General features: G+C 42.3%; 1 protein-coding gene and 1 long non-coding RNA gene across 3 annotated transcripts in view; one reads left to right on the top strand and one right to left on the bottom strand.

The window, feature by feature from the left end:
* C1H1orf198 (chromosome 1 C1orf198 homolog) overlaps positions 1–11,334 on the top strand; it is a 35,676-nt gene extending 24,342 nt beyond the window's left edge. Inside the window, exons 3-4 of one of the 2 annotated variants that reach the window (XM_053298203.1) lie at positions 5,290–5,829; positions 7,750–11,334. In XM_053298203.1, the coding sequence (XP_053154178.1) occupies positions 5,290–5,829; positions 7,750–7,806 (597 nt within the window). In that variant the 3' untranslated portion in view covers positions 7,807–11,334. The remainder of the gene's footprint in view (positions 1–5,289; positions 5,830–7,749) is intronic. The other variant, XM_053298214.1, reaches the window with a different exon arrangement.
* LOC128345771 (uncharacterized) overlaps positions 1–21,518 on the bottom strand; it is a 28,803-nt gene extending 7,285 nt beyond the window's left edge. Inside the window, exon 1 of the long non-coding RNA XR_008316644.1 lies at positions 21,331–21,518. This is a non-coding gene — a long non-coding RNA (uncharacterized LOC128345771). The remainder of the gene's footprint in view (positions 1–21,330) is intronic.
* Positions 21,519–23,489: the final 1,971 nt, after the last annotated feature.

Genomic DNA, 23,489 nt, shown 5'->3' on the forward strand with positions numbered 1-23,489 from the left:
TCCAAAGTCTGGGGGCAATAACTGAAAAGGCTCTGTCCTGCGTGCACGAAAGGTGAGCCTCCCTCATTGTCAGCACACGGAGCAGGGCCACCCCCCCCCCCGATGACCTCATCGATCTCTGCTCAGGAGAGTTCTCGGGACTCTGAAAAAGTAAATATTTGCTATCTTGTGGAAAATCATCTTTGTTCTCCAAAACTGCAAATGTTAAATTTTATCCCATCCTCCCTTTACATCTGAGAGGAAGAGATTGTTGTTCACATGAAATGAATGTTTAAGTAAAGGAACTGAGGAAGAGCTGATCAGTGATTCTGGATTCTGAAATTCGGGACTAAGCAAGGAATGGCTTGCGACCCATCTCTGTCTGCCATCATCTTCAGCTTGCAGAAACCCGGACTGTCACTGTATGGCAGTGCTCCCAAGGTTCACTTATTCTGATGGAATAAACTTGGCAGGGCAGATATATCCCACAAGCGTTAAGTTGCCTCCCACTGCCTGAACGCATAGTAAGCAACCGGAGGTATGGTTTTAGTGAGACACAATTATCTTCAGCTATCCTGAGCTGGAGGCATGTACTGGAAAAATCCTGCACCATCCCCATTTGGTTTCAGTCTGCTTTGTTCTGACAGAGTGCACTGAGGGCAGCATTTCCCTTTTTATCTTCCTGAGGGAGCATTTCTGTGTGTTTTCTCCTCCTCCAAAGTCACAGAAGGGCCTTAAATGACTATCTCCATCTGAAAGTCATGGGCAGGGTGGGGGCAGTTCCCAGCATTCTGTCTGACTCTAGCTTGATACTCAAAGTAGAATCAAATGGTAGTACTTTGTGTGGGCTATACCTAGTGATGTGTGGCAATATTTTTTGCACTACTGTATTTTTCTACAGAATTTTTTTCCACTTATAAAAATGCACGTTTCCATAAAATTAATTGGTAACAACAGGAATGGCTACAATACTGCTCAGATTGGACCAGTTCTAAGCTGCAATTAACGCCTTTTTAGTGTGTTAACAGAACCCTCCCCCTTTATTTTTTTAGAACTTTAAACAATGTAAGGGCAGCATAAATGCTATTGAGTTGTCATGTATTAACTTAACTACAAATAATTTCTGAATAAAGCTTTGAAAGTGTTCTAAATGTAACATTAACGTACATTAAGTGTGCATTATTGATGCGGGGTGGGGGGACTAAAATGTTTCAGATCAGCTTGTTCTAGCTACTGGAAAAGCTCTTGGGATGTTTATACAGCATCAAAAATAAATCCAGTGTACTTTTAAAGTATGTTTTGATTTTATTTGCTAAAGAGGAGTTGAACATAGTAAATCAGATCCCAGTCAAATTAGGGCATAAGAACGTTTCCCCCCAAAATCTATATCACTAACAGTAATACCACTTCAGACCAAACATGAAAGTTGGTGTGTGTGAATGTGCCCCTTTCAAAACAAAACCCCAGTGTCTTTCCTTCCTGATAGAAAGCTAGCATGACAGGGAAAATAGCTGAGCTAGCCTTTCTCCCTGGCATGCTGCTCTTGTGTGTGTATGGAGCTCATTGAACCATATACATTTCCAGTGGCGGAAATAGTACATTCCAGGTAAAGTACCTATCTATATATTTAATTCTCCCGACTTCCAGTTAAGGACGCTGAAGGGAGGACGCTGATTCTCTCTGCTCCGCTTCTTATTTAATTCTCCTAGCCGTACCTGTTGCTAATCCCCTGAGTGGCAGCTCTCGTGTGAGTTCGTGAGTGAGCTGATGATTAGCGATGGGGACGGCCAGGCACCAAGGGAGGAGAAGCAGTGGCCCGGCAAACGGCCGGCCGTGTGGTGTTGGCGGGAGAGAAGTGGCGGCCCGGCAAACTAGAAGCCGGAGGTCCGTTCAAATCAGTCAGGTCATCTGCCTCATTCGCCTTCAAGCTGCGAGGCTGTCCGCAGGGACAGTTTCCCAGACTCTGAGAATGCAAAAGTGTTCAGCGAAAGAGGCAAAACTCTCCGGTGGGTCGCAGAATGAAGCTAATTTTTCTCCCTGCTCAAAAAGAAGCGGGGGGGGGGGGGAGAAGCGGCAGCCTGGCGAATGGCCAGCTGCGGGGGTGGGGAGAGAAGCGGCGGCCCGGTGAACAGCTGGCCGCGGGGGAGGGGAGAGAAGCTCTGGGGGAGGACTAGGGGCGCAGATGCTCTGTGCCAGGTCAGCTAGTTACCACTTGATTCTGCTTGCATGTATACACGGAGACCCAGAAACAGAACACAAGATGAGGTCACAAAGATAGGAGCAGGCTTAATTCTGAAGGAGCATGGAACAGATTTATTCCTCATCTGAGATTTAGTCCCTAAGTTTTCAAGTGTATCCCCCCCTTACTTTCCCCCCTCTGTATGCAAATGGTTCTACTAGGGATGTGCAGGGTTTATTTGCTTTAAATGGCAGGGAAGGGGTGCGTGCATCGGCCATTTGCATGGCAACGCTGGTCCGGGCTGCAAGGCGGCACACTGCAGCCCTGCACATCAACCTTTTGGGAGAGTGCCGGTGGGGGAAAGTGGCGGGGTGGGAGCTAGCAGGTAGGCAGTGCCATTTAAGGCAAACCCTGCCGCCCTCCAAACCAGTTCAAACGCCAGTTGCTGGAACCAGTTTGGTGCTCCTTGAATGGAGCGCCGAACAGTTCCGTGCACATCCCTAGGTTCTACTACTACAAATATTTATATACCACTCTTTAACAAAAGTTCTCAAAGTGGATTACAAAGAAAAATAACTAAAGATGGCTTCCCAAAGGGCTCACAATCTAAAAAGAAACATAAGGCAGACACCAACAATGACTACTAGAGAAATGCTGTGTTGGGTTTGGATAGGGACAGTTACACTCCATTTGCTAAATATAAGAGAGCACCACTCTCTTATATTATACATATTTATATCTAAAGCACATATTATGCCTCTTTGCTCCACCACTTTAAAATATGCCTCAGTTAGTTCCACTCCATTCCTATGGGAGAAGTAAAGTGCTGCACTTGGACAGCACTGCAGTCTACACAAAACCTGCCACCCATCCTTGTTAGTGAGCAGTCCTGCCACCACCCAGGGATAGGCCCCCAAATGTACTTATCCTGCTCACTCTTTGTTGCGAATCTTTCTCCACTTGTGCTCCAGGTTTTGTCCCACTACCCTGGTCCCACATTTCCCTGGTATATACACTTACACTCTGGCTACTAGAAGAGGGTGCCTGGGAGCTTTCATGATCACTTGGGTAGCTGGCCTCCCTGTTGAACTGTCACAAAGGCCTTAGAGTATCTATCAGAGCCTTGGAGAAAATATTTGATTGCCTGGACCATTCAGAAACATAGTGGATCAGGCCATCCTAACTGGTGTGCCACCCTATCGAGATTATGATGGACCTTTCTGAAAGCCTTGGGCCTTCGGTGCTGCCACTGATGCCAGTCCCACTGATGCCACTTCATACATTGGGACAGACCTATGGTGCCCACAAATTCTTGAGCACCTCCTATTAAGGAGACCTCAGAATAGAAATTGAGCCCCAAGACTATAAGACTGAGAGTTTTCAGCACCACCTCAGAGTTCCCCCTCTGTCAGCTTAGCCTTAGAGGGAGGCTGTGAGGCAGCAGGATAGTTAATACACCAACCAGGGTGGATTTCATTTAAATCAAACTGATTTAAATCACGATTTAAATCACTAGCAGGGTGGATAAAAATCAAAAAAATCTGATTTAAATCAAAAAAATCTGATTTTTTTGATTTAAATCGGATTTTTTTGATTTTTATCCACCCTGCTAGTGATTTAAATCGTGATTTAAATCGTGATTTAAATCAGCTTGATTTAAATCAAATTCACCCTGACACCAACAGAGTCTGTATTCTCGTCTGGTGGCTCAACACCAAATACACACACTTGAAATTAGTTGTATCTTGGACTGGTGTCTAGCAAGCAAGATATTTATTCTCTGGTACATTGGCTTCCCCTGCCATCCACTTCCAAAAGTCTCATCATACAGAGAATTATGCAACCTTCAAGGTGTCTGAAATGGTGGTGTTGCTGCCTAGCAAAACTAACTATTTATACATGGTAAAATAGCATTTAAGAGAGTATACTGGCAAAAGATAAAAGAGAAAGTTTCTTCAGAAATGTTTGTAAGTTTGGCATTCTGAGCTGGAAAAACAAGGCCTTCTGCATTCTCTGGGCTGCTTCTCACATCTGTATACTGACCTACACACCTTGGCAGCCCCAGCATTTAATGTTCTTAAAGTAGCCATCCCTTGTTTATGCTGGCAACAGCTGTATTTTTGCTGAAGCATAGTACTGCTTCTTGCAGAGGGAATTTTCAGGGAAAAATTGGTAGATGGAGAGAGAGTTGTTAACCTTTGCCTGCCTGCCATGTATCCCCTGCAAAGGCGTCTGCTGAGCAGTAAATATTACTGACTGGGGTCGAGGGTTTGTAGGGGAGAGTTGGCAGGCACAGTAGAAGTCGAACACCCACTGATCCAACCCTATAATTTTACCTCATTCCCTTGTTACCTTGGCAAAAGTCCGGTTGGGGCTACGCACATAGTTAAATAATGTTAAGTTTGGCCGTTGGTGTAATATAAGCCACTGGCATGAGTCTTCTCGAACAGCTTTAAATCATGGCTTATGTTCCTTCCTGCATGTGTCCAGCTGGGTTTGACAGAGTTGCAGTGTCTTCATGACGACACAGTTACTCCAGACATAATGGCCTAATCTTCAGAATAGACTGAGGCCTGCATCAATCTGTAGATGCGGCTTACCAATCTCTTCCAGCAGAGCAAAGATCCATGGCAGCTTTTGAGTGAAAGGTGTGAGTCTCTTTATAATTCGGATCATTCTTCAAAGCAAGCTGCACCTGTAGGATATGGTACCTCTACCTCAAACAGTGCTTGGCATGGTTCTTTTTTCTCTTCCTCCTCCTCAAGGTGAGCAGAATGAAATATGCCCGATAAGTAGGTAAATTGCCAAATCTATTTACTGTAATTTGCACAACTTGTACAGTAGGCTACATAATTCCTCTTTGCTAGGTGCAAAATTCAGGCTTCCCTTACACTGAAAACATCAAATCTGTGTGCTAAACATCAGGTTTGTATGTTAGACAGAGTCCTGCCCACAGCTGTTACACTGAAGGCATTGGGCATTCAGCAGCTCTGGCACTACCTGTCTAAAGCATCCACTTATCAACTATTCCTGAAAGTCATACAGCCATCCGTTGAACCTTATTGTTGTACCCCCACACACACCTTACACAGAGATTTAAATTGATTTGTTTTGCTTTTAATCCACAACAGAGTCAGATGGAGTTCAGTGTTGCTTCCCTGTCAATACAGGAACCAGGTGGAATGGCATCGCAGAATGAACAGAAACAACCAATCAAAATTGCTCCAGCCCCGCAGGCTACCAAACCCTCTCAAGGTGGTAAAATGCCTAGTTCAGATGGGCTTATTATACCAGCCAGGAAAGAGGAGGAGTCTTCTTTCTGGAAGATCAATGCTGAGCGCTCCAAGTGCGAAGGGGAACAGTCTGAATTCCATTCCTTAACCCCTAGCCAGATCAAATCAATGGAGAAAGGAGAGAAGACCCTCCAGCCTTATTACAGGCAAGAATCCTGTCCGAAAGAGGCACCTAAAGTGGAGAAGCCGAAACCGGAAAAGCTGGTCACCCCAGTTCTTGCCACAACATCAGTAGAATGGGAAAAACCTCAACCTGGCCAGCCTTCAGTTAGTACCCTGGAGGTCCTTCCTGAACCAGCAGAAAAACTGTCATCTACTGGGGCAAAACATGAAGATGTTGATAGCGGTCTCCTTTCAGACTTTCAAACATTTGGTCAGGTAAAGGCTGATATTTAATCCTTTGCCTTATCTATTAGAGTGCTCTGGAAACACCAGCCAGACTGCCCCCACATTTATCTGGGGGATGCGTAATCTTTCTAAAGGGTGTTGCTAATATTGCCTGAAATCCCTGTTTTGACACTGCCCTGCTATATAAATGGAAGTAAAATTGTAGGAGTTGCCCATATTGTACAGGATGGAAGCCATCAGCTGCCAAACAAAAGCTCTGATGTGTAGGAGATACTCTGTGAATGCAGGAGCTTCACCATTCTCTTCTGTGAGCAGGGAAATATTATTATTATTATTTCTTGTTTACACAGCCAGACAGGTGTTATTGACTGGTTTGTTTTATCCAGACATCGAGTTCTTCCCAAGGACCTGGGATGGCTGAATTTTATTATCAGTGTTGTTGCTGTTATTATAGATATTGTCGCAGAATATAGGCTGTTCCCAGTAAAGTTGCTTTTTGTAATTGGCTGATGGTGATTTCTGTGGCCCCTATGGTGTTGAGGTACTCTTCAAGTTGTTTTGGAATTGTACCTAGGGCACCAATTACCACTGGGATTACTTTGGTCTTTTTCTGCTACAGCCTTTCAATTTCAGTTTGTAGATCTTTGTATTTTGTGATTTTTTTTCTATTTCTTTTTCTTCTATTCTGCTATCCCCTGGTATTGCTATGTCAATTATTTTGACTTGTTTTTCTTTCTTCTCGACTACAGTTGTATCTGGTGTATTGTGTGGCAGATGTTTGTCTGTTTGTAGTCAGAAGTTCCATAATATTTTTGCATCTTCATTTTCTAGCACTTTTTCAATCTTATGGTCCCACCAGTGTTTGGCTACAGGTAGCTTGTATTTTTTGCAGATGTTCCAGTGTATCATCCCTGCTACCTTGTCATGCCTTTGTTTGTAGTCAGTCTGTGCAATCCTTTTACAACAGCTGATTAGGTGGTCCACTGTTTCATCTGCTTCTTTACAAAGGCGGCACTTGCTGTTTGTTGTTGATTTTTCTACTTTTGCTTATTATTATTATTATTATTAGTGGTAGTAGTAGTATTAATCCAATTTCTATACTGCCTTTCCAAAAATGGCTCAGGGCGGTTTACACAGAGAAATAATATATAAATAAGATGGATCCCTGTCCCCAAAGGGCTCACAATCTAAAAAGAAACTTAAGATAGACACCAGCAACAGTCACTGGAGGTACTGTGTTGAGGTGGATAGGGCCAGTTACTCTCCCCCTGCTAATTAAAGAGAATCACCACATTAAAAGGTGCCTCTTTGCCAAGTTAGCAGGGGTGTAGACTTCTATGCATGCCTAGGTACAAACGATCATGCCAGTGGGCTTATAAAAGTTCAACAGTATTTCATTACATCAGTTTTGTAACCAATAATTTGCCTGGTTGCCTGCAGAAAGTGAGAATTTCCTGCAGGTGAAAAGGCAGAAAAAGCTCCCATAAACTGGAATGTTTTTTCTGGCCATCAATGTCTTACAAACTGATCCACTAAAAGAAAAAAGAACATGGTTATGAGGAGCAAAGCTTTGCATGCCCCTTTAATTTTATTTGTTATAATAAGGGCCACCATTGGCTGATGTGCCTGTGAGTCCACAGATTATGGCTGGGCTTGGTAGCCAACCATGATTTCTTGTAGTCAGCAGTAATTTATTAAGTACCTCTAAGCACTATTCAATAGAGCATTTTAAAAGTCGAGCCCCTATTTTGTGCAGCAAGGTGTGAGATTGTTGATGTGTATTTAAAATTATCTAGCCCCGGTTTGGAAAAGCAGTTTTCTTGAGGCTCTGATGTGTGTACATATTTGTGATTTTGTTGCATCAAAGTTTGTGGCTCACTGTGGTTAATGTTGTTTTTAATCCTTGATACTTTTAATTATTCTCCTTCTCTGAATGTTGTCTCTTTGCAGATCAATACAAATAATGTTATCTTGAAGACTGGATTCGATTTTCTAGACAACTGGTAAAGAAACACCAAATAACTTCAGCTCCATATTGGAGAAGGAAAAGGAGCATCTCTCTCCTTCTTTATTTTGTTTTGTTATTGGCTTCTATGTTTTCTTTTAAAAAAAATAGTAATTTTCCACTTCTTTTAAATGTTGCCTTTGTACTAACACTTTTTGTAAAACCAGACGTATATTTGTATTTTGGAATGGTCCAGTGTTAGAAGTATGGTGTCAGGGTGTTTGTTTTGTTGTTGTTGTTGTTTTTAATTCTTAAAAAATTGATACAAGGTGAATAGTCATGTTGTGGATGGACAAGATACATTTCCTAATAATTGTATGCATATTAAGGACAAGGCGGGGAAATCTGATCAGAGAGAAAAGTGGAGGCAACTCAAGAGAGGCACCCTATCTCACGTGTACATTAGAGAAAATGGCTCATGAGCTCTGATGTGAATTATTAGAGAAGAAAATTCTGTATAACAAGAATCTAGGTCGAAGCTATTGAAGCACAAAGCTCAAATACCAAAATTAATCATTTTTATTTTCTATGAACTATAGAGATAATAAGGCTACAGAATTTTTTTTAAAAAAAAATTGTATAGCTATATTTAGTTTGACTAGTTTAGTTCTATTGCTGTTTACCAGATGGCAAGATTTTTAAAACATCATTACCTCATATTGTGGCATGAAATATTTTTGAAATGGAAACAATGGGGATATTGAAAGCAGTACTTTAGTAGTACATAAGAGCTAAAATCAACACTAGTGTGAGTGGGGGAAAGACAGGAAAAGAATGCAGCATTAGGATGTAGCTAGTCCTTTATTTTATTGATTAAAATCACTAGATAAAAATATCTCTTGGAGGAGATATAGCTAAAAAGAAAGTAACTTATTCTCTTGAAGCTTCTTAGCATTCCTGATAACAATTTGTAGGGGTGTAGATCACCCTTCCTCCTGCTGTAAGGCTTTGTTATAGAAATTCACTATATTTATGACAAGCCATTGTAAGAATGCAGGGATTTTTTAAAATAACTATTTTAATAAAAGTGGCTTCTCTTGATTGAGGACATGATTATCTAATTGCTGGTGCTACTTCCCTAGGTGGGAATTGACCTCCAAGATGTTACACGCTCTCCCTGATGTGCTAGGCTTTCTTTTGTTTTTACTTTCAGGGAGTTCTTTACATGGGGAAACATTGTTCACCTGCAGTCTGAATTGATACAGTCCAATCTACCGTCTTAGGCATCTACCATCTTATTCTGCTGTATGTGTAGACCAGGCCTCATTCTTGTCTAGTGTGTTAAAATATACATGAATAGAAAGGTTATGTCATTTGAACTGCCATCTTGGAAATGCGTCATGGTTTTCCATTCTGCCTCAACTCTGTCTCCATCACCTAAGCCTTAATTCCCTTTACGCACAAATTGTGATCTGTCCAATCCAATACCAAAGGTGACTGAACTTCTGCTTTTTAACCTCAAACTGGATTTTCAGCCCAATACAGTAGCTCCTTGTACATGCTCAACTGAGGATTCCACCAACAGAGCTTGCATTGGGCTGTATATCTGCAGGACAAAAAGCAAAACATATACCTTTTCCTTGTATTTAATAACCCTAGGCTATTTGTAAGGACAGTTACAGTTGGCCTCCACCAAGTTGGCTGTAGCAATCTTGCTTGCCATTGTCTTGTGTGAACTAAAACCTGAAGATTCAAGTTATTTCTGCATACATTATGTGTTACTATTCTACTTCAGTCTGTTTCCTGTTCAGTTGGTCAGCTGCTCTCTTACTACTTTGAGGCAGATAATATATATTGGTAAAGATGGCCTACTCCAATTAAGAGGCCTATTTTCAACTCTTTGTCCCAAAGCAAGGTCCATTAGTTGTAATAGAAAGTAATGTCGTGTCGGGGGCAGTAAAGAAACTTGAAAGAAAATGCTGCTTCTGAGAGTTCATCTACACTTTGAGCCACATGGGCATTTGCTGTGTTTTGAAGTAAAGTGAGAAATGGAAATGTGTGATTTCCAAATGCTCTGGGCCAAAAACTCTGGGATTTGAGTTTTTGGCATCTGTTTCTTTTTAGTGTGAGTTGAGAGTATGAATTGGATCAGGACTGCAGGAAAGGAGTGATTAATTCTTTGCTCCCATGCTGGTTCCCCATCTTGAATCTGTGCCCCTGAAGCTGTTAGCCCCAAAGGAGAAAATGTATGGGCACAATTTGCACCACTTTTGTTTCACTTCTTGGCTAATAGCTTGGAATGAATTTGGATCAAGGCCACAGCACCAGGGAAAATTTTACCCCCTGATACTGTGGACCTAATCCAACCCAGCTCCTGATTAGTGCTTTTAAAAAATACATTACATGTTGCAGTCATGAAACACCCACATTGCCTCTAGTTTGGCCCGTAGATATATGGTGGGCACATGCTGGACATCTGTGATTGGTTGCTGCTCCCTGTTACATCTTTGGAGACGCACATCACCTCCACACATCATGCTTATTCCTGAGGGCAAACTATGAATTAAGTTAAACCTGTCTTGAAGAGACAGGCTTAAAACCGGAAGTCTCTCTCTTTCTGGTTTTAAGCCTATCTGTTAATGAAGGGCTTAATGTAATGGGTAGTTTAGCCCTTAGGTGGCAAACAGATACCTTTGTGACTAAATGCTGATGTCATAGCAACATTTCTGGAGCTATTTGACTTGCATTACTTACAGCTCAAAACAGCAAGAGGCTGAATAACATGTTGCAGCACATGAAGGTCTCTGACGTTCTGGCGACAGCTTGCGAGTGTTGCCTTGTTCTATTACTAAGTTTACAGTTATTAAAGTTCACTTTAATACTTGTGGGGGGAAATTCAGAAAGTCTTTTTTTTAAAAAACTGTTCGCCAGTTAAAAACTAACCAGTCTAGAAAAGCTGAGCTTCAAAGCTAAGCTTGAGCACAAGTTCTACTTGCATAAGATATTTTCTGAGTTGCACTTTTTGGGAATTTGAAGGAGATTCTTTACAATCGTATCAAAGCAGAAAGATGTAAAGTGTGAATTTTACAACTCAGGTTCTATTTTTTATTGGCTGACAAACTTTAATAATTGAGCATTTTCAATTTAACAGACAAATACTGTAACTTTCCATATTTGTTGGCTCACAGGAGAGAATGTTCTAAGGCCAGGAGAAGCATCTTTTAAAGATCTCTTTTTCAGATAGAAGTTTGATAAACTGGTCGGATCTGTGCTCTATCTCTTTGTGTTCCCTTTCAGACTCTTCGCTCTTACATACAGGGCATAGTCCTACCAATGTGCTCTTCCACAGTTCCTCTCTATTTCCATGGGCTTGTGCAGAAGAGCTTCTCATTGGAACTGGCCAGCATGTTTGCTGCAGAGCCTGTACTTGCCCCATTCAGATATCCCTTTATTGTGCTTTGATGGCTAAACCTGATGCTTCTCCCTTTCTTAGATATATTTTCACCAAAGTTCACTTTCAGACTTGTACTTGGTCAAATTTTATATACAATTTCTTCTTAATTAAAATCATTTGAAGTATGGTAGACCAATTTCATTGCCTTACTCGTTTTTATTCCTTGTCTCTATTTTAGGTCATTTTTCTCCTTGTAAATATTTGGTTTGAATTGGCTCTTGTGGGTCAAGAGGTGACACTTACTATGTCAGAAAAATGCCTGTTTGCCATGTTGCTGGGGTAGGGGAAAGGATGACAGCAGTATTCCCTGCAACAGGGATTCCCTGATTATGTTCACTACAGCTCCCAGCATTCCCAGCTGCAGTGGCCTTTGGCTGAGGATTCTGGGAGTTGTAGTTGTCAACATCTGGGAATTCTTTTTAGAGGGGACACTTGATGACAGACAAAGGTAAGGCACTATGAAGTGATTATGATAATCTGGCCTTTAGACACACTGAAAATACAGACTGTTCTAGGGGAAGTGCTAGGACTCACGTCAGACTTTTGCATAACAGACATGTGGACTGATTTTATGCATGCACTAGGACAGGAATGGTCAACCTGAGGCTCTGCAGCTGTTGTTGGACTACAGCTCCCATCATCCCCAGCTGCAGCTTATTGCAGTTGGGGATGATGCAGTTGGGGATGAAGTGGTAGTCTAACAACAGCTTGAGAGCCACAGGTTGTCCATCCCTCTACTAGAAAATGTGATAAAAATAGCTTATTCTCAAGCATGCAGAGGGTTAGACTGGATCTTGTCCTATATGATGAATCTTTAAGTCTAACCCATGGTACTCCAGATGTTGCTGAGCTACAGCTCCAATCATATGTAGACTTAGGCAAGCTACTCCCTCCCAGCCTGTCATATGGGGATAATACCTCAAACTGAGATGTGTAACCAAGATTTGAAGTTGGTTTGCCGAATACAAGTTCAGCTTGCCCTGAGTGAGGTATGCACTAATGTCTGAACCCATGCTCTTCATGAACTTCTGGTTTGTTCCAGATGAGTCGGCCTACTTTGCAACCAGGACCAATGGCTGTGAGGCAGCTGATGTAGGGAAGGCTTGCCTTTTGAAAAGCAGCCCAAGGCAGACTGGGATAGCATCCAGGGCCTCGCTGGGAGACCCCGATAGGGGGCATACCCCTGGCTCAACTCAGCTACTTGCAACAGTTGCCTGCAGAGCCAATTCCAGGTTCCCTCCATATCTCAGTCTGGGGGAACCTCCGATCCTCTGCCAGGTGTGAACTAGGCCTAAGTGGTGGTCCATTCAGCTATAAGAAAGCCCTGGCTTCACCCCCTTCACATCTGCATGGGCATTGCCGTTCAAAAGTATTCATGACTTTGAACTGTGCACAGCTAGTGATAGGGAACCAATACAGATGTTGAAGCACTGGTCTAATACACTTGGCAGCTAAACCCCAGAAGGAGTTAGGGTCCTTGTTGAAGGTTTTAACTTAGATTCCATGGCAGGTTTTCCTTCCACTCTGAGTCGACTCAACATACCATGAGTATTTCTTGAGTTAATAAGAAAACACAAGCCTTGGTCACTGGTGTGCAGTCAGCAAGCCTAACCTTAGAACAAGCAGGATCCTCTCTGCCTATATATAGAATTTGCTAGTTCTTTTCCTAAGCTTTTGTATAAACACTCATCCATGAATCTGTTGCTTTGCAATCCAATGAAAATAATTTTCCTGGTCAAGTTGATTAAATCGCTCTATAAATTTCAGCCACGAAAGCCCAGGCAATGCATTGGTTACATCAGCAGGAGACAGAGCTAAGTTTTATTTGTCAGCTTACATTTGTTGGCTTTTCATACTGTAGTGATTGTAAGGACAGAATTCCCCACCCCCTGCAAACTGAATCAGTTGCATTGTATAACTACAGGAACTCTAGTTCCTATCTTTGTACAAGGGATGTCTGCAGAGGATTATAATCTGATTGGTTTATTGAGATCAATCAAGACCTTGACAACTCCTTCGGGATACATAGAAGTTCAGAACTTGCATGCAGAGAAGCAGGATATTGGATGCTTCAAGATGAGATGCCAGAGGGCTTCCTCGATTCTCTTACAAATTATTATGGATTCAAACATGCTTGGAGTAACAGTGGCACTCTTCCTGCATAGGTCAACACAATGTAAGAGAGAATTATAGAGCAATGAAAGTGGCTTCACAGTTAAGGTGTCTTGCACTTTCAGCATTCTTATTATAGAGCCTTGGAAATTCTATTTGTTGTACTTTCAAGAAGGTGTCCTCATTTGGTATTAAATTTGGCCTGGAGAACCAACCAGATAAGGGGTATACTGTGGCCAGATTCCAGAAAAATCTAAGAAAAAATAGTTGAGTTACACTTGCTTGCACTGCAGGAGTCTCACTTGTTAGTGAATATTTTTCTGCCCACAAAAACATACCTCCAGTTTCTCCCTTTGCTAGTTTAGATCATGTCAAAAATGCAAGGAAATTCAAGGAGTCTGTTCTTCAGTGGTTTTGTGAAAATCTGTTGTGTATTTTTCAAAGTTCCCATTTTAGTGGCACGACATTTTAATAGCAAATAGTGCAACACATTACAGGTAGGAATTGGTAAGGAGAAAGAGGCAAAGGATGTTATTGGCAAATGCAGCATGTCTAACTGGCAGATAGAATTAAAGGAATCTCTTGAGGTTTGGTTCATGGGGGCTAAATTGTAAATGAGCACGATACGTGAGACTGTGGAATGTGTTTACTACTTATATGGTGCGGTAATTAAGGCAGGCACCTTAACTTATAATTTCCCATCTTTTTTTTAGTATACGAGTGAGTCTGTAAGTAGTTTCACTCTTTTCCTGTACTGAAGAGATTTTGTTAATTGCAGAACGACATTGCAGGCATATGTGGATTCCACTCCCATACCTTGTTCTTTGCATGAGGACCACAAAGGAATCCAAGAACATTAGTTTATCCACTCTTGATTTCTTTGTCTCTTTTTAAAAGCAAAAATTAACAGATACCTGTACCAATAATTTGAGTCATTATTTAAAAGGCCAAATATTTCTGCTGAATTTCAGCTTAGATACTGGAATATTGTATCACTGCCAAACAAATACAGAAAATGTTTGAATAATCTCAGTACATCTGAATAACCATAGTTGTGTTGCCTCCAAGGTATTAAGCAAACTGGACCGCAAGACTGAAATAACATTTTTATTATGTTTATTGAATTAATTTTTTTGCTACTCAGCGAATTTGGAAGGCTTTTCTAATTTTTGGATCACTTTGCAAATCAAACAAAAAAACCACTTTCATCCACTTTCAGGGAAGCCAAATGTCAGCCAGATGTGAATGGCATACAAATGTATTATAGAAAGGGAAATGGGGGGGGGGGATCCAGGAAAGCTGGTTTTTAGAATGGAAAAAGCCATTCTATTTTAATAATACAATGGAGTCCTTTAATACAGTATAAATCTGCTGTTGATTCCACTTTTAGAAAGACTTTATAAGATGTGGATCTGTCCATCTGCCATCCACTTATCCAAAGAAATTGCTGAATGACCTTGAAATTTATTTTGCGGTATGTGTAGGCGAGTGTGTTGGTAATATCTACTGCAGCACTGAGGCCTGAACTTACCTGTTCCAAGTACATTCATTTCGACATGGCCTGGAGAGCAAGATAATAATCTCTAAAAGGAACCTAGTAGTCACTAGCAGCTGCAGATTGATTTAGATTAGGAGTCATCTTTCTGTTCCTATTTCATGCCAAAAATTCTAATGTGATATGAAGAAAATGCAACTTTTTGCAAGAACTGGTAACCTGCATTCTTCAAGAACTACATTTTGCAAGAACTGGTAAGCTAAATTCATCTGGGTTAGTTTTATATAAGCATGCCGACTTTGTGTGCATTATTGGGAGCCTGACTCGATTCATTTTGGGTTTGTTTTCCAAAATTCTGGTGTTTCACAGGTGAGGAACAATGAAGTGAGAGGAGAAGATGCATAGACAAATTGCAAGTAGTTAATGGAAAAGTAGGTGACTGGATATCATGACAGAGGGCTCGGTAGCTCAGTAGCTTCCACTCCCATGGAAGATTAAAGCCTCTTACAGAGTTATAGCCAGATTTCTTCAGGCTTTGCCTAGTGGATGGCAAATGGAAGTTGCTAGAGGTCTCTTCCTGTCCATAAACCCAGGACACTATGTGTCATTTGGCGTACAATGTGTGGCAAACTCAAAGTTTCCCTCCAGTAACAAACTTTTAAACACAAGCTGCCATCACATAATAAATTGATTCTTCTCAAGTAACAGGGCTTTGAGAATACCAGCTGGGAGCAGTTACTCTTGCTGAGAGCACTGTCATGATAACCCTGTTATGTATGTTTTCAAGTCTTTGGGTTCCAGGCTCTCTCACACTTCACTCCAATTAGTCAAACCAAAGGGGCAAATGTGGAGCAAATCATTCCAGAGAAGATGTTTAGTATCACTTCACCAAGAAATATATTTCCCCCCAGAATACACAGTGGAACATGAATACTAGTCTATAAAAGAGAAGACCCCAAACTGAACATGATAACAAATATTTCTAGGTACAAAAGTACAAGGTCAAGTCAAGCCCTGCCAATACATGCACAGTTATTAGCGCCCCCCACCCTGCAATTTTCCTATATTTGTCATTCATGATATTTCAACAGCGAAGAAGAAGAAACAAGCAGCATGGAATTGTTTTTATTTATCACAATCAGGTGATTAGCTATTTCCAAGCTAAGATCATGAAACCGTATCAGCAACTTTAACTAGCATTAAAAAGAGCTTCAAAAAGTTATCCCTGATCCTGTCAGATCAGGAAGGATACATTGGGGAATGTGATCATCTGGACAATCAGCTGGGTAGGAGTCAGTGTGGTGGTGCAGTGTTGTGGATGGACGTTGGGCCTTAACCTGGGAGACCTGGGTTCAAACCCCCATCCAGCCATGAAGCTTAGACTAGTCATAATCTCTCAACCTAGCATACTGCACAAGGAAGTATTGTGGAAGGAAGAAAAAAGGAAGAATTGTGTGCTGGTGTTAGATATGGAAATATAAATACTTAGCATGCAAAACTTGGCAGTTTTGAGTTGTCTTTTTCTCTGAAGATCTAGTGCCTGGAGCCACCTGCTCCATTGGCTTTCTACAAATGTTCATGCACACAAATGGAGGAAAACTATTTGGAAAACTGTTTGGTGTATGAGGGGCATAAGGGTCTAAGTGCCTCTTCTGGCTGAGAGGTGTATATCAAGGTTTGTCAGATGATTCATACTTCACATTTTGAAGTCAGATACAAAAAAACCATGTATTTTCAATGGCAGGTCAGATGCATATATGAATGGAGGAGGAGTGATGCAGTTGTAGAAGGAGTGATACACACCACACGCACACTCCTAGAATAATGTAATGCTAGGGATATATTATCTACCACTACCCCCATCCCCTTCTCTCATTTGTTGGCTTGCAACAGCAAGTTCCTTTGTTTCAAATATGTTTACACATGACAATCTGAGACACGGCCCACCCTACAGTTTCATATTTTGGGACAATGGTAATTAAGTGAACATAGAAAAAGGCCAGCGTGGTGTAGTGGTTAGAGTGCTGGACTAGGACCGGAGAGAGCCGAGTTCAAATCCCCATTCAGCCATGAAACTAGCTGGGTGACTCTGGGCCAGTCACTTCTCTCTCAGCCTAACCTACTTCACAGGGTTGTTGTGAAAGAGAAACTCAAGTATGTAGTACACCGCTCTGGGCTCCTTGGAGGAAGAGCGGGATATAAATGTAATAATAATAATAATAATAATAATAATACTTTAATGAAATGATGAGAACATGCTAAATTACCTTTTTATAGAAAATTCCAAATTTTCTTCATGTTGTCATCTGGCACAATGTCCTGACTTTCTTCTCTGCTGTTGGTGTCTACTGCAGAGTCATGTTTTCAGAGTAACCATTGCTTTACATATTTTGTAGGGTTAAAGCGTGAGAGGGATGGTATTGCAAATTTAATAAACAATAGTGCTAAAACAGTTTTTGTCATCAATGATTGTCAGAGTGACAAATTCATCTGTGAAAATTCTCATTCACATTCATTGGGGAAGCAATGGGAATAGTATACAGAGCATGTTTCAAATGCTGCAATTTTTCTGGAACTGTCTTCTCAATCAGATACTGACAACATCCATAAATTGCATCTCTTTCATTTAGTTAAAGTCTTCATGCTAATTTTCTGACTTCCATCTCACCAAATATCAAATGAGTATCAATGTTTTCAGGCTACTGGGTGTGTGTGTGTGTGTGTGTGTCTGTGTGTTTAATCGAGCATGCAAGTACATTGGGCTATTTTGTCATCTCCACTATAAAGCAACCATTTTTTGATTGATTTTTTCAAGGTTCCATAAAAAACTTCTAGCTCAGTTGGAGGATCCTTTTTGCAGTCTTTGTGGTGAAATGCAACTCCACGGAAGTGGAGATTTTTGGCAGCTTTTTCATATGAGGGTGGGATCATTTCTTTCTTCTGAAAGGTGTAGAAGAGTTTTTAATCTTTTGATCTACCTTGTACAGATCCATATCATGACCAAACTTAATTTGGACAATTCTTGGAAGGCATCACACATGTGATAGGCATCCCATTCCCAGGATGACTGCTGCTCTGCTGTCCTGGAGAATGAAGGTCTCAGGGAAGGCCTTCAGAGACCTTCTGAGTCTGAGGAAGAGTGGCATGCTCCCTTACAAGGGACCCCCTTCTGAGGTCAGAAAAGAAATGTGTTACTAGGGATGTGCTATTGTTGTCCTCTGGAACAAAATGTGGAGAGTGACCTGGAGTTGGAGAAGCAAATCAGAGAGGTGTTAAAGAGAGAAAGAGCTGTAATAATGAGTTACTTAAATTACCCTAACATAGACTGGGCAAATCCATGTGTGAGTATTGACAGAGAGGCCAAATTTCTAGGCATGCTAATTGACTGTGCCTTAGAACAGTTGGTCACAGAACCAACCAGAGAGAAGGCAGCCCTGGACTTAATCCTGAGTGGTGCCCAGGACCTGGTGCAAGATTTCAGAGTTGTAGAGCCACTGGGTAACAGTGACCATAGTTGCGATTCACTTCAGTTTATATGTGAATGGAACACTGCTAAGGAAGTCCAACACAGATGTAGTGGACTTCAGAGGAGGAAACATCTCAAAAATGAGGGGACTGGTAAAAAGGAAGCTGAAAGGGAGAGTCAGGAGGGTCAAATCACTCCAGAAAGCATGGATCCTATTTAAAGCCACAATAATAGAAGCTCAGTTGGAATGTATACCAAGAAGAAGAAAAGGTACCACCAAGTTCAAGAGGACACCAGCATGGCTAACAAGTAGAGTCAGAGAATCTATACAAGGGAAGAAGACTTCCTTCAGAAAATGGAGAGCCCATTTTCCTGCCCAAATGAAGAGAACAGAAAGGAATATACTCTGGCAAAAGAGATGCAAGGAGAAAATAAGGGATGCAGAAAGAGAGTTTGAGAAGTATATAGCTGGAAGTGTCAAGGGGAACAACAAAAACCTATTTAAATGTATCAGGAGCAGAAAACCAGCCATGGAGGCTGTTGGACCCTTACATGAATAGGGCGTGAAAAGGATTAAGGAGATTGCAGAGAAGCTGAATGAGTTATTTGCATTTGTCTTCGTGGCCAGAGGACTTGAAAGTAGCTAATGTAACTCCCAGTTTTCAAAAAGGGATCCAAGGGGTATCTGGGAAATTACAGGCCAGTTAACTTAACTTCTGTGATGGGTAAATTGGTGGAAATCATATTTAAGGACAAAATTATTAAACATACAGAAGAACAGGTCTTGCTGAAGGAGAACAAGCATGGCTTCTGCAAGGGCAAGTCTTGCCTCACTAACCTTTTGGAGTTATTTGAAAGTGTCATGTGGATACAGGTGATCTGGCTGACATAGTATACTTGGACTTCCAAAAAGCTTTTGATAATGTTCCCTACCAAAGGCTCTTGAATAAACTTAGCAGTCATGGGATAAGGGGCCAGATTAAGTTGTGGATTGGTAACTGTTTTTAAGGATGGGAAACAGAGAGAAGGAATAAATGGACCACTTTCACAACGGAGGGAAGAAAGAAGTCCCCCACCCTCTGCCGGATCTGTACTTGGACCAGTGCTCTTTAACTTGTTCATAAATGATCTAGAAGTTGGGGGATGCAGCAAAGTGGCCAAATTAGCAGATGACACTGAACTATTTAGGGTAGTAAAATACACAACAGATTGTGAGGAACATCAAAAGGATCTCTTCAAACTGGGTGAGTGGGTGACAAAATGGAAAATGTGGTTCAGCATAAGCAAGTGTACAGTGATGCATATTGGGGCAAAAATCCCAACCTCACACTGTACATTGATGGGGTCTGAGCTGTCAGTGATTGATTGGGAGAGAGATCTTGGGGTCGTGGTGGACAGCTTGTTGAAAGTTTCAACTTAGTGCATGGCAGCTGTGAATAAGGCCAATACCTTGCTAAGGGTCATTAGGAAGGGGATTGAAAATAAAAATGCAAATATTATAATGCCCTTATTGGGGAAAAAACTTTGGTGCTGCCACATTTGGAGTACTGCATACAGTTCTGGTCATTGTATCTTAAGCAGAACATTGTAGAACTGGAAACGGTACAGAAGAGGCCAACCAAGATGATCAGGGGCCTGGAGCATCTTCCTTCTGAGGCAAGGCTACAGCATCTGGGGCTTTTTAGTTTGGAAAAGAGGCAACTACAGGGAGATATGATAGTGTTGTAGAAAATAATGCATGAGTAGAGGGAATGGACAGAGAGAAATTTTCTTCTCTCACAACACTAGAGCCAGGGGCATGCCCTTTCCTCTTGCCTGTGGGCATCTCAGAGGCATCTGGTGGGCTATTGTGTGAAAAAAGATGCTGGACTAGATGTGCCTTAGGCCTTATGTTTCGATAACGCTAGGTCCAAGAGAAATCCTGTGCTTGTAATTTTTCGCTGTATGCCCACATATGTGCATTGCTCTTTTTTTGTCCCTTGTTGAATCATGCTTTGCTTCTTCAAAATGCTGTCCTAACTCTTCATAGTTCTCCCAAACAAAACTGACCAAAAACTAGATGTCACACATTGCGTGCTTAAAATCCATCCAATTTTTAAAAGTTGAATCTCTAACAGGTTTGCACACACTTTCAGTTCTTGGCTATTTTTATGCAACATGTGATACAGGACATAAAGTTTATCCACAAACAATTTAAATCTGTTAATTCCTGAAACTGATTTCACACTGGCAATGACCAGCCCTTCTAATCTGTGATTAATGCAGTGCCACATAATTACAGAAGGAAATTTGTCTATCATTAGTTTCTTAACTCCACTGTTCTTCCCCATCACAGCTTCACCATCACATGTGATGCAACCTAAATAATTTTTAAAGTAGTCTTTTGTCATTCCATAAGCATCTGCTCTCCTCTTTCTTAAAGCTCCTGCTCCCAACCAGGGCTCGAACCGGTGCTAGAACCGTAGTTCGAGCACATCCCTACAACAACTACTTGATAAAAGCACAAAGCAAGATACAGTACTTACAACAAATGTTCACAGTGTTTGGGGCTTTTCGGGGTGTCTGTTAATCCAGCCATAAAATATACTTTGTGAAGCAACAGGTATTAAGAGAATATTCTGTATACTATTACTACATCTTATATATAAAGCAATGTTATTAGTTCAGAATCTGACCTCCTTCAAGGGATATCGTTATGGTGAAAACAGTTAACATCTTACCCCCAAAGGACCCCCTCTGCTCTTTTACAGAGATGTTTTTATTCCTTCCAGATACTGGTAATTTGAAGCATATAAAAGCTTCTTTCTGAGCCAATGAGAGCTGTGTTTAAAAAATGGTTGATCAAAAACAGGTGCAAGTCTGCTTGTTTGAACAAAGCACTACAGTCCACTTTGGGTAAACCCTCTGTGGGGGTGGCAGGGGAAAGCGTGTATTCACTGCAAAAGGAACATTAGTGCAGTGTTATATTTGGCATTTCAAACCAGAGAATTCAGAGTTATGATTCCCACAGCAAGTTTTTATAATGCTTGAAACCCCTTTTTGAAAGCCATTGAACTCACCTTAGTAGCAATGTATACTTCAAATCAAATCAGTCACCCTCGCATCTTGCGCAGTTGCCCCCTCAGGCGGCTGAGATCAGACAATGGCCACATTTGCATGAAACATGAAACCGCAGGTAGCCAAACCCACGGTTAATTTTTGTAACTGTGAATCGCATCACAGATGTTCATCCAACCGCAGCCCAGCAACCTCTGGTTCCAGCGTAGAGGAGCCACGCCCTCTTCCAGGAGTGTAGCAGGACCGCTGGCGGCCTGTGAACGGCCGCCGCCGCGCAGTCCTGCTGACCCCGCCCCCATGTCTGATGTCAGACGTGGGGGTGTGGTCTGGCCAAACGGAGCCTGGAGGCTCCGTTCGGCTGAAAGACCTTCAGTTAGTCTTTAACTGCCGAAGGGGCCGCACGGCCCCTTCGGCAGTTAAACGAAGGCTGGTGCTGCTTTCGTGGCACAGCCCAGAAGCGGCTCTTCCCTGCAGAGAAGAGCCGCTCCTGGGCTGTGTTGCAAAGGCAGCGCCAGTCTTTTCGCTCCTGAAGGGGCCGAGCGGCCCCTTCAGGAGCTACTTAGGCTGGCGCTGCGTTCGCAGCACTCAACCAAATAAATAAATAAATACCAGGAGCAGCTCTTCCCTGCCTTTGCAGGGAAGAGCCGCTCCTGGCTGGTGCTGCGAACACAGTGCCAGCCTTTGTTTAGCTCCCGAAGGGGCTGCGTGGCCCCCACTTGGGAGCTAAACCACCGCCCCTGCGTCTGATGTCAGATGCGGGGGCGTGTCAGGGCCACGAATGGCGGCTCCTGATTGGGCAGGGCCTGGGTTCTTTGAACCCGTTCGCCCAATGATAGCTCCGCCCCTGCCCTCTTCCTTGTCTGCAGAGGCCACATCCCAGCAAGCTCCATAGTGTAAGCATCACCAGACAGTGGGCAAGGTGTCAGAATGTCAGCAGAGCAGCAGCCATGGGCCACAATCTTCAAGGGGGCGTAATGAGTCTGATTGTGCCTTTTTGGAAAGAATGGACCGCCTGCCCTCAGCAAGGAATGGGCTTTTAAATCTCTTTAAATGGCATGCAAGCCCTTCTTCTGACAGCAGTTGCATTGCCACCCTCGTAAGAGGCCTACACCAAAACAGTCTCGCACAAGCACAATCACAGGCAAGTGGAGGATGCCGAGGGGCAATATTTTTCTGTAACTCTGGGAAGGGATCAGGCCCACTTTCTAAGAGAGAATATGTATATGAGGGAAGGTAAATGATCCTGGGGTCTGGTCCACTGTGACCAAGAATGCCCTTAGGAACATAGGAAACCGCCTTATATCAAGTCAGACCCTTGGCCCATCTAACTCAGTATTGTCTAGACAGCCTGGCAGTGGCTTCTCCAAGGTTACAGGCAGGAGTCTCTCTAAACCCTATCTTGGAGCTGACAGGGAGGGAACTTGGAACCTTCTGCATGCAAGCATGAAGATGCTCTTCCCAGAGTGGACCCTTCCCCTAAGGGGAATGTCTTACAGTGCTCACATGTAGTCTCCTATTCAAATGCAAACCAGGATGGACTCTGCTTAGCAAAGGGGACAATTCATGCTTGCTACCACAAGACCAGCTCTTGTGATGGCTAACCCCAGCAAAGCAGTCCAGGGACACCAAACCATACTCCTACCCCTGTGTCAGCTTGCCGGCTGGGGATTAGCCCTCTCATGAGAGGGCTAGTCCACTGGGGTGTACCAGAGGCTCCAAGACCCAAGGGTTGCTGCCCGCTTGACAGGGTCATCTGAGGAGGCTCTGCTCCGGGTGCCTACAATGAAGGAGGCTCGTCTGTCGTGCACTCAGGACAGGGCCTCCTCTGTTACTGCCCCCAGACTTTGGAATGCTCTCCCAGTGGCCATTCGCTCCTCAGACTCCATCACAGTTTTTAGAAAGCTTCTTAAATCTTGGCTTTTTACCCAGGCTTTTACATGACCGTTTCTATGCTGCTTCTATGTGTTTTTACTCTTGTGTCTATGTGTTTTTATACTTGTATTTTATAGTTTTTAAGTTAGATGTGTTTTATATTTTTAGCTTAATATTTTAATTGCCATTTTTATTGTATGTTTTTAACTTTTGTAAACTGCCTTGGGGTTGTTTTTAATGAAAGGCGGTATAGAATTATTATTTTTTTAAAAGACCTTTGGTCCTCCAT

The sequence above is a fragment of the Hemicordylus capensis genome, chromosome 1 (genome assembly GCF_027244095.1).
Source record: "Hemicordylus capensis ecotype Gifberg chromosome 1, rHemCap1.1.pri, whole genome shotgun sequence".
NCBI lineage: Eukaryota > Metazoa > Chordata > Lepidosauria > Squamata > Cordylidae > Hemicordylus > Hemicordylus capensis.